A 12,082-nucleotide genomic window follows, 5' to 3' on the forward strand; every position below is an offset into this window, starting at 1 on the left:
ATTATTAGGGAATTAGCATCTAGCAGCCCACTTCTTATGTCATCCTCGTCTTCTTTTCAAGCGCTTAAATCTTTGGTTATGTCATAAACTTATGCTACGTCCTCACGGCTGTGTTCAGTGTGTTTGGCTGTGTGTTTACATGATGTGATTCTGCTCGCCCTCTGTGTTTCAGAAAGCTGACCTGGCAGTTGCGGGCCTCACTATCACAGCAGAGCGTGAAAAGGTCATCGACTTCTCCAAGCCCTTCATGACCCTCGGCATCAGCATCATGTACCGTGTCCACCTGGTGAGTTACCTCCCACCAGCCCCCCACACACACCCACTCTAACCGATCGAACTGGCTCTAGTACAGCTTGCGGACGTACCACAGCAGGCTGTCAGCCTTTTCTAATGGCTGGAGAAGAACCACTGTCCCTTTTGACCTGTCGAGTCTCTCTTAGTTTGTCTAAATCCTTCCACAAACTCTCCTCTTTTGCACTGTATCGCCTCTTTTGCCTCTCTGCTTCTCCGTTTCTCCTTTATCTGTGTGTTTTCACCTTCTTTCCTCTCTCTTCCAACCCTTAGTCTCGCTTTCTTGCTTCTCCTTTATCTTCCTAACATCCTTTCCCTTCTGTCCCTGCAGTCTCAACTTTTTTAATAGCGTCCACTTCGCCCATTTCCTCCATCTGTTGCTGTGGCCCCCCATCCTGTCAGCACCAGATGGCCTGTTTAACTGTGTGAACTTCCTGATGAACGTAGCACTTTCACAGTTGTTTTCTGCTTGCCCTCTGATTGGGTTTGGCCATCTTCTTCACACAAGCAACGCCCTCCATGCTCCGCAGAGAGCAAGAAACAGTGAAGCAACAGCAGCGCAGGTGGAAATGAGCCAGTGTGTGCAGAGTCAGTGGTCCATTAATCATCGGTCCCCCCCCAAAACCCAAGGTGACACAGCGGGGCCCAGTATGGCACTGGCCACAGTCCTCACTGAGGTGCTCTGGCACGTGCGCTAGCTAACATTAGTGTGGTATCCCAGGGGGGCGTTTACTCACATTCCGTCTCGCTCCTGTCTCCCCTTCTTGGAAACCTCCCTCCTTCTCACCTTCCCGTAGTCACAGCACTAATAGGTGTAGCAGTGAGGGACTCAATTGAGCGCCAACAGTTGGGGAGAATCAATCGATGTTCGCAGCAGGTGCAGTGTTAAATGGGCTGCTGGGTCGCGTATCACCTCTGAAGTGGGAGACAGGCAGGCGGGTGGCAACATGAGGAGTTGATATGGAGCTAATGTCCCTCAGGGCTGGCACACACACACACACACAGCCACAGACTTGAATTAGCACAGACTTGACCCAGTTGACGCCAGAGTCCTGAGTAAGAGGTCAATAAGAGAGAAATAAAGAAAGCAGTTATTATTAAGATAAAATGCTGGTGTATGGAGTTTTTGGAAAGATAAAGAGAGAAAAGAGAAAGGTACAAGATAAGAGGGTAAGTGAAGACAGGTGTCCCTTGTCTTTGTCTCTCTCTCTCTCTCCCACCATCATTTCCTCATGCCCTCTTTACTCTCCCCATTGCCCCTTGGCACTTTCTCAGATCTGATTCAGGGCGTCCCTCAGCATGGCTCTAAAATTCGATATTTGAATTTCTGTGACTGCACTTGTTTAGTTCTAATCCGCTGACTATTGATCTGAGGCACAGTGATTTCTACAAGGGGGTTGCTGCTTATTTCAAACTTTAAATGAAAATTTCAGTCTGATCAATAAGAATGGCGAATGCAATAAAATAAAGGCGCCAGTTGGGTATTAATTACCCTCAGACTATCAGCCATTTAATCTCCATCTCTCCTCTTTGTCAGTATGTATGTATTGTCTGTCTCACACACACACACACACACACACACACACACAGTTTTTTCTCATTTATTGTGCGTCTTTGTGTCTTTATTATTAAGGCTGCAGCACTTATTCACGTTCAGAATCAATCAATATGGACAATATTTTTCTCAACAACAATATAGTAAAAGGCACAATCCATAAAAGGTTTTGGGAAAATTAATCAAGTGTATTACAAAGCTATCTCATGCTGTTTCCCGAAAATCACTGCCTTTAAGCACAATTCAGACTAAATGCAGCAAAACTAAATCAATTCATTTCCTGTATGAGACAGCAGAAAGCAGCAACAAACCTGGACTGAAACTCCACCGGCTCCTCCACTCTAAAAACTGTCAACTGTCCGTGGAGCATTCAGAACAGCGACAAATCACAACGCTTGATTACCTGTCACATGATTTTGTGTTTTACGTTACACAAAAAGACAGGGGATCTGATTCTCTGCAGCCGGCTGCTTGTCTGCAGAAGACAAGCTCTACCTGTCCAGGTTCTCCAGCTGTCTTGCCTGACTATTTTGTGGCCTGTTGGGGATTTGTAGTTGGTCTATATACAGTCATGTAGTACTGTATATTACATGGTGTGTGTCCTTGGAGACATGCAAGTGGTTTGAGGCTGTATAAATAAATCTGATTTGCTTCCACACACAAATCAAAGACCACACCGTCACCTCAGAAGCCAGTACAATGTGTGAATCGGACGTCAGAGTTATGAACCCAGACGTAACCTAGAGCTACTGTCAGCCTCTTCTCATAAAAACCATCCCTCCCATTACATTCATCATCTGTACAACAAAAAGCCATGTGCTGTAACCCCAAGATCCCAACACTCCTTTATATCGGTGCCAGTTCCACCACTTAAACATTTCCTTCATTTTGGGAACTGTGCAACAAAGTAAGTGTGTGTGTGTGTGTGTGTGTGTGTGTGTGTGTGTGTGTGTGTGTGTGTGTGTGTGTGTGTGTGTAAGAGCGGTGCTTAATTAGACATAGGAGTTAATTAGGGGTGTGTGAAGCTGTGTCAGAATCAACAGCTGCCCCGAGGGTAGAGCGCAGCTTACAGAGATTTATTGACTCTCTGGCCACACACAGCCTCAGACAAAATTACACTGTCATAAACACATGTAGCCCTGCGCATATAAACACACACATATAGTTTCACACATGTGCATACACACATGAGAGTACAAAGACATGCACAGTCACACGCCTGTACAAAACAAACAGACATGAGGTGAGCCCAGGAGGCAGCAGGATGTTGTTGTGAATATGACCCTGTGACCTCTCTGCCAAATCAACTGCTCTCCGCAGATTGCCCCTGTGGCTATCTCAACAACCATAACAGCTGACAGGGTCTGCTCTGACACAATTAGAAATGCACACACTATCAAAGAGCCCAGAAAGAAGACAGAAGGTGGGTGAGTGGGAGGAGGGGGCACAGGGAGGGAGAGGAAGAAAGACAACATAAAAGAGAATGAGCAGAAAGAGATGCAGAAGGGGTGGTGAGAAGACGAAGAAATGAGAGCAGAGAAGCGAGCAGGAGGGAGTGAGAGTTGAAATGACAATAGGAAGTCTCCTTCAGTAAGTCGGTATTCAGGCAGGCAACCTCAGGGGGCAACACTGTGGTATGAATACCAAGAGGCAGGATGACTAGGTGAAATCCTTGACTGGATAACCTCACCAGCTCCTTCAGCCACCCTGGCATGCAGGCAATCCCTCGAGAGAGACAGAAGAGGGAGGGGGGTTGAAGGAGGGACAGTGGGAAGTTGAGAGAAAACAAGGACAGTGCAAGGTAAAATGAATGAGCTCTTCATCTGCGTGTTAAGAGGAAGAAGGGACATACACATACTGTAATAGGCAGCAATTCCTCGCTATTCTATTTGCTGAGATGTACTCATAAAAACAGGTCGTAAAGGATGTTTCGCCCTCTGTACCTGGTTCTGCTTTCTCTTCCGTCCTTTGATTTGCCTTATGCCCTCTTATCATCTTAACGTGACGATAAACCTCTATAAAATGATTCCCCTGCCTCTAATAAAAATAATTTAAACACGGCAGCAAATGTTTATGTGTGGAGAGCTAGGGCAACTTGTGGCTTTAGCGTTTACTCATATACTCACATTTGGTGCTCGTTCTATTTTGAGTTTATTGCAGCTATTTACTATAAATATCTAACTCATGCACCAAGGTAACTACTACTAGTTTGTTAGGTCATTCTGTCAAAGTTTTGGAGTCTTCTGTGTCCTTCAAGTGTATGTCCCCCATTAGACAGTAACTACCAGATTAGCCATGGTTGCTGTGTTTTCCCCAGCCGGAAGTCAGCTACCTGCTGCCTCTGTGTGCAGCACCGGTGCTCCCTGTGCACTGGGTTGCCCAAGCACGTACTGTATCTGCCCGGCTGCGGATGACTGACAGCATAGACAGCTGCTGACAAGCTTTGAAACACAAGCGCACACACACACAAACACACAGCTGCTGACGGTCTGTCTTGCACACACAGACTAACCTTCCAAAACGAAGAGAGAGCAGACCACCTATATGAGCTCGCTGTTTAAACAATAATTCTAGGCCTTTTTGGATGGACTGGGAGGTACTTGTGGTTTATTTAATTGCTCTCTCAAGTCAATGTATCACTGATAATTTATGAATTCCTAAATACACTCAATATTTGCACACATAAGTTATACACCGAGCCCTCAATTGCAGAGATGAATCAGAGGCAAGCCGCTGTGAAGGACAGATGCAGTGTTTCATAATTTCCTTACATCAAAGGAAACAGGAGTCAGCCAGCCTGTCCTGTGGGCCACCTCCGCTCAAACAAGGATTCAGTAGTGAATTTACTGTTCTGTGAACTTAGAAAGCTGTGGCAAAGTGAAGTGAAACCTGCATTAACAGATTTTTTGGGCGCATCACAAGCTGTAAACACAACGTTGGCACATTATCACCTTTTATAAAGCTATTATTATTAAAAGTGGCTTACAGTATTTACACATTCAGCAGACAAGGAGCAGTGTTAGCATTCATTTGGACTTGTGTTTCCAGCAAGTCCACACATAGTCATGTGATCCATTGTTAACATGAAATTATTGAGCACATACATTATGGCAGACATCATAGTAACTACGATCACGTTCTTTGTTGTCACAAGATGATCATTAAAGGGAGATTAATTAAGCCTGTTCTTTGCAGACCTAAAATGTTTGTAAAATGTAAAACAAATTCCAGAGAAAACACATTTTGGAAACATACACAAAGATTTTGAATACGCTCCTCTTAAGCCTATCTGAATCTCTGTGTGCTCATTAGTGTGTCTCACCATGGGTAATTTCCCCTCCAACTCCTGAAAACATTACTGAGTCTGAGTCTTAAAGCACACATATTACAGCACCAGAGTCAAGACTTCTCAGCAGCGCGCAACTCCTACTGTTTTCCTGTTGTCCCTGTGATCTCTGTCTCTTCCCACCTTTCTCTCTGTCTCTATTTCTGAGCTGCTCCTCTGCACCTTCACTTCCCCACCATCTGTTAGCATGGGAGTCCCGTGTCTCCGCAGCTCGCTTCATCTTAATAATAGCACCTTGGTGGGAGCTTAAGATGTGGACAAGCGGGGCAAGCAGTTAACTAAATGCTGGTTCAGCATGCACCAAACTGGGACAGCAAACAGGAGGACTCATGTCAGCATATACTGCTGTTACCCCAATAATGCCAGTGCCAACAACAGGCAGCTTGGCAGAGATACTCACTTTACAACAGTAGTATCTCAATACGTCAGTGATGGCCATTGTGTGTTTCACTACTCCACTGTTCTATTTCCAGACAGCCATCATCATCATCATCTTGAGCATTGCACTCTATAGATAGACAGACATTAAGACTGGCAGGCTGATTTGAATCATGCTAAAAATGATACTGAATCTCACTCTCTTCTCCTGCTTTCTGCACCACTCCTATTTTACTCGCTCAGGCTGATATGCAAGTGATTACACACGCATTAATGAGTTTTCATCTCTGCGCAAGTCTAAATGGGGGTTCGTTTATCATAACAAATGCCCACCAAAATAATTTTACTCTCTTGCTGCAAATTTAATTTTGGAAGGCCTCAGAAATGTATTACTGCGTTGTTTTGGCCGGCATGATGTCCCCTAGGAGGACCTAATTGAGTATTTTTTGTTTAAAAGTGATGTGGGCTTGTTCAGGCGGGCTCCAGGCGCTGCCTGCTGACACAGTAATGGAAGATAAGGAACTTCTACATGATTGAGTGCGTCACTCTCACAACAACACTTGGACAGTTGGTTGTTTGATCACCTCCACTATTTAACAGTCTCGCTGGCCCTGACAACCACCTCCATTTCATACTCATTAACAGATGGTGGACGTGTGATCTGTGTGTAAATGGCTAATATTCCCTCGCTGATGTTCGGCCAGCCAGGCTATACGCTGAACACGCACATGAGAAATATGAGCACGCACATAAATAAGCACACACAATCATTCTGATATTTGGCGCTGGTTCACCAGTAATTGGTTTCATTTAGAGGACAATAGCTGCTGGTGTTGGATAATAAAGCATAGGAATTAGCCCCTGTATTCCCATCGGTGTACACGCTGCCAACCCTATTTTCAGCCAGTTTATCTCCTCTACCATTGGTTACCAGTACAAACCAATACCTACAGTAAGAGCCCATAGTTGCTTTGGCACAGCTAGCCTTTCTGTCCAAGCCAAAGCTATTAATGTCTTTTCCTTTTTTCCCCTCCAAGCTGGGACACTGCGCTCCCAGTCATACAGAAAGTCAACTATAGGTCACAGAAATTTGTTTCTGTTTAATGTAGCTGTAATGGTTCAGTTGATTATTTGACCTTTCTCTATCTACTGCATGCAACCTTGTGGAGAGCACTAATAGTGGCTGTTGTCTTTGTCTCTGTTAATAATTATGACGTCTAATTGTTCTTTATGATTGGACATAGTACTTTATGTAATGTAATTCCGTGTGAAAGCATACTATATACGAGTCAACAGAAAGTAGTCAGTTAATTTAGTCAGTTGTTTCTATTTTTTCTGTGCCAGAATCCGGGAAATAAAACCTCTTATCTGTGATGTTGTATCAATATACAGCCCTGTGCCACTCTGTTGACAATTCATGGGAGACTGAGTTTGTGCTTTCATACAATGTTGATCTGAATGTTTACATGCAAATGAGATTCATATAATTATAGTGCTATCAGTTTAGGACAGGAAAATCTAGGCTTATCACATCAAAATCCCTTTATTTACTGTCCCAGTCACCTTTTTCATCTTTTCCAAATTACACAGGCTGCACTAAATGTTGTTTAACACTGACCAAATTGGGCCTGGGGCAAAAGAATCAACAGTGAAATTCAGCAACATTTCTTTTTAATTAATCCCCGGCACTCACTGTATGGAGGTGATGTTAGAGACTTAGATGTTTTCTCACACACTAATTGGTTAATCTTCACCTTTACAAGTAAGTATTTAACCTCTCACCTCCTCGTTCAACAAAAGCCCTCGTTGGGTTGGCTTGTGTGATTTGAACATGGGATCACAGTGTTACATGATCTGTGCAGGCTTTAATGATTTTAACCCTGTACTGTGTGTGTGTGTGTGTGTGTGTGTGCTTCAGGGACGTAGGCCAGGCTACTTCTCCTTCCTGGATCCCTTCTCCCCTGGAGTCTGGCTCTTCATGCTTCTGGCCTACTTGGCTGTCAGCTGCGTCCTCTTTCTGGTGGCCAGGTAAGGAGCTCACCAGTGAAATACACTCTGTACAGATGAGAGAGAGAGAGAGAGAGAACAATGTGAGACAAACAAAGGGGTAAGAGTACAGAGAGTGAAAACACAAACAGGTTTGTTTGGGGGTTATACGGAGGAGGAAACGGGGGTCTCTTCCTCATCTCTGCGAGAGAGACGTTCTCCTCCCAGTGGTGGGTCTCCAGCGTCACACTGACACCTGTTGGTCAGGGAGGGAACTGGCACAACTGCAGCTGCAAGTTATTATTGCTTATACAACAATTAAATTGCACTGTCTTAAGAAGAAACTCTATCAAAAGTGCAAATGTTATGTCTTATGTAATGCCATCTGGAATCAAATTATCAGGTAGATGTATTACTTCTCTAAAGAGAGTTCTGCAGGTGGTGTAGTGTAATTGCTATATATATATATATATTTGATCATGACAATTTAGTGAATAATGTGCACTCTGACGTTTGTCAAGAACAATATTTCCTCTACAATCATACTGGGCATTAGATGCGCGTTAAAGGATAGGTTCATGTTTCTTCAGGTCAATACTCACACGTACTTAGACAAATTTAGCAGTAGCTGTAATTGTTTCTTCTGCCCTTACTGGCCACAAAGAGATCCCTTCCTAATGCAATTCCAATCTAAGTGACAGGGGACAAATTCCAGTCCTCTTTCTGTGCAAACACAGAGAAGCTAATGTGAGGCTTCAGCAGTCTGAATTAGACAAATCGAGTGGGTACCTCCCAAAGTTACAGTCTTTGTTGTATGACATTCCTTCTTTGTGTTACTATCCCTTCACCACAGCTCAGCAAGCAAACACAGTCAGGGGAAACATAAAGAGGGAATTTATCCACTTGATTTACGAATGGATGCTTTTCACAGACAGTATGAACAGTAGGAATGATTACAGGGACCAATTACTCTTTCAATTTACATTTAGGTACATGTGGGTATTATATTAAGGTAGACTTAAAAAATGTGAAATTCCTTTAAATGTCTTTGCCTTTATGACCCTTAAATGCTTTCTCTTCTTCTTTGTAACTATTTTGTTAATTTCGGCAGAGCAGGAGGAGTTTAAACACTGTAGTCTCAATCTATCACATACCAGAGTTGTCACATAACTTTGGCTTCATGCAGCACCATTTGAACATACCAATTACATTTCCTTCACCCCCACTGCTTAAGTAGGCAGCACGTGGGGAATGAAAAGCAGGTTGGTTCACTCTCTAGAGAGCCAAGGTGGCTTTGTGCTCAGTTGACTGTTTGAGTTGTTTTGCTCCTTGTCTATCTCTCCCTTTCTTTCTCCATTTCGCTCGCTCCCCGTCTCTTGAGTTTTGCTCTCGTCAGAATACTTAATCCAGCTTCCAGTCCCACTCTTGTTGGCTGTATTCCTTCGCTGACTCTCTCCGTTGTCTTATCTCATTGTCTCGTTCCCCCCAGACTGACACCTTATGAGTGGTACAACCCCCACCCGTGTCTGAAAGGTCGCTGTAACCTGCTGATCAACCAGTACTCACTTGGCAACAGTTTCTGGTTCCCTGTTGGTGGCTTCATGCAGCAAGGATCCACCATTGCTCCCAGAGCTCTGTCCACACGTTGTGTCAGCGGAGTGTGGTTAGTATTGGCTACAGAGACACACAAACATGAGTGCATTTGCATGTTTTCAGCTTTTCAAATCCACATTCAATTCTGTTTTAATTTTGTGCGTATTGCTTCATCACGGAATACATTTCATCTTTGATGTGATCTTGAAGCTTCGTTCCAGATTTCCGGGACATCAGGGTCCGAGATGAGGTAGTGATGGCAGTTGTGCATGCGCATACGTGAGAGATTGTCTGTGTATGTCTGCCTTTGCTGCTAAAACGTCACTTCCTTTCATCCAAATCGAGCATTGTCACCTTTATCTATACACCACCCATCCATTTATACATCCACCCCGTCATCCACTGAAAATCCTGCAGTGTCTTCTGCTCTCAGGTGCGCAGTTATTTCAATCCTCCTACACTTTCACCCAGACAATCTATCTTCATAAACCAGCGTGCCCATGTACATAATTTTATTGTTGAATACATATGTTCGTGTCCCCTGCCTTTCCTCCACAGGTGGGCCTTCACATTAATCATCATCTCATCCTACACCGCCAACCTGGCTGCCTTCCTAACGGTCCAGAGGATGGAGGTGCCGATAGAGTCAGTAGATGACCTGGCAGATCAGACGGCGATAGAGTACGGCACCATGCACGGAGGATCCACAATGACCTTCTTCCAGGTCAGAGGTTACACACATCATTACATATGATAGATTATTTAGACTCTGAAATCACAGCCTCACAGCCACACATATACACACAGACTCACCTAAGAGCCTGCAGTGATCAATGGGCCATCAGTGATGTTATCCTTCTCATCACCTACCTGTCCGTCCTGTCCTCCTCCTCTAGCCAAAGGTTTTATCTGTTTCCTGTCTGCTCCTCACCACAACCATTCAATATCCTTCTCCTCTGGGAGATGGGGCACTGTCCAGGGCCGTAAGAGAGGCACACACTATCCTCCTTCATCCTCTCAAGATTTGACCTCAGAGAGAGAGAAAAAGAATGAGAGTTTGAGAAACAGAGTGTGTTACAGGGAGAGAGACAGTGAAGTATGATATGGAGGGAAGGAATGGGAGACATTAGCCTTGTCTTTCTTTGCACTTTCATGTCCGCTGGACCTTGAATAACTCAGGGAGGACAGGCCAAGAGAAAGCAGAGGACAGGTGAGGATGTTAAGTGAAGCTTCTGTTATAAACTCTGAAGCTACTCAAGTGGAAAGAGATCTGCTGAAGAAAAAAAGATTCACATTTAACTGCAGCACACCTTTTGGAGAATCAGAGAGTTTGAATAAATCCAACAGTCAAGAAAATGAAAAAGAAAAACAAATGAAAACCAATCTCGACCTCTGTGAAACTGAAGAAATATGTATCTGCGACTGATAAACTTTAGTTTACTGTCACCCACATCTGACAGTGTCTGTTTCTCCTGCTCCTCTCGCCTCTCTGCAGAACTCTCGCTACCAGACCTACCAGCGTATGTGGAACTTCATGCACTCAAAACAGCCCAGTGTGTTCGTGAAGAGCACGGAGGAGGGCATCGCCCGTGTCCTCAACTCCAACTATGCTTACTTGTTAGAGAGCACCATGAACGAGTACTACCGCCAGAGGAACTGCAACCTGACTCAGATTGGAGGACTGCTGGATACCAAGGGCTACGGCATCGGCATGCCACTGGGTGAGTGGAGACGATGGGGTGGAGATGAGGGGGATGGGGGAAGAAGAATTAAACGTAAGGGAAAGAAAAGGAGAACTTAACAGTTAACTCACACAGGTGGGAGACCTGATGGAGATCAGCGGCTGAGACAGAAGACGGTCTGTTGGTGAAGTGGAGGGGATTGGAAGTTCAGTGTGAAATGAAGGCTGCAGGGTTTTGCTTAAATACACTGTATAATTCATATAGAAGCTAAGAAGAGGGAATGAAGAGCAGGGGCATTAGTTGGAGGATACACCATAAACGTCAAACTGGAGAGTGTAATTGAAAGTAAAGCCTCAGAAAAGCCAAACCATTAGCTGCTATCATGGGGGAAAATGATGCAAAAAGTGAGAAACTAAAAGAGACTTACTGCTAGACTTTAATGGAGCGGCTGTTTCCACGCTGTGATGGGAGAAGTGAGGGGGAGAGAAAGGGAATTTGCTCCTGTTGCATGTGGAACTGTTGCTGTATGCCTCGCTTGCTGCTCTGAGAGTATAAACACAGGGTTTACTTACACTTTGATCTCAGGTTTCAAACTGCAGACAGCGAGTGGGGGGGGAAACACACCTTAAAGTAAACAAGATTAATTTAAATTCCTTTGATCTTTAAAGGAAAAATAAACCCACTCTTTAGTGGATGATGTTCTATACCGCATACTGCGATGTGACCTGTAGAACACTGCAAAATCATAGTCAGCCCTTTTATCTTGTAAAAATTATTTTTAGTTTAGTTTTCTAATGGAATCACATAATTTCCCATTTACCTCGGCGAATCAGAAGAAAAAGTGATTAAAATGTAATTTGATTTAACAAAATGGATGCGGTTTTTAGTTGGACTACTTTCTTGGGATATGTTTTGCCGTGTGCAGTTGTGAGTTTTGCCCCTCTCTTCCCTGCAGGGTCGGTGTACCGTGATGAGTTCGACCTGGCCATCCTCAAAATGCAGGAGGACAATCGTCTGGAGATCCTCAAGAGGAAGTGGTGGGATGGTGGCAAGTGTCCAAAGGAGGAGGACCACCGTGCCAAAGGTTTGTCTCCGGTTAATCCTCATCTGCTTGTTCTTCAGCTCTAATTCAAGCTGGTCAGGCTGTGTGTTTGGAACAACACTTTGTCCATCTCTGTTTTTGTTTTTCCTTTTTCTCCTTCTACAAATCCCTCATTATCTCTCTCCGTCTCACTCTCACTTCTCCCACCG

At 44.3% G+C, this 12,082-nt stretch overlaps 1 protein-coding gene across 1 annotated transcript in view; it reads left to right on the forward strand.

Annotated features, from left to right (window-relative positions):
* grik4 (glutamate receptor, ionotropic, kainate 4) overlaps positions 1-12,082 on the forward strand; it is a 128,993-nt gene that overhangs the window by 114,730 nt on the left and 2,181 nt on the right. Inside the window, exons 12-17 of the mRNA XM_070905266.1 lie at positions 173-286; positions 7,489-7,598; positions 9,046-9,219; positions 9,708-9,873; positions 10,645-10,870; positions 11,787-11,915. Of these exons, the coding sequence (XP_070761367.1) occupies positions 173-286; positions 7,489-7,598; positions 9,046-9,219; positions 9,708-9,873; positions 10,645-10,870; positions 11,787-11,915 (919 nt within the window). The remainder of the gene's footprint in view (positions 1-172; positions 287-7,488; positions 7,599-9,045; positions 9,220-9,707; positions 9,874-10,644; positions 10,871-11,786; positions 11,916-12,082) is intronic.

The sequence above is a fragment of the Enoplosus armatus genome, chromosome 5 (genome assembly GCF_043641665.1).
Source record: "Enoplosus armatus isolate fEnoArm2 chromosome 5, fEnoArm2.hap1, whole genome shotgun sequence".
Lineage (NCBI taxonomy): Eukaryota > Metazoa > Chordata > Actinopteri > Centrarchiformes > Enoplosidae > Enoplosus > Enoplosus armatus.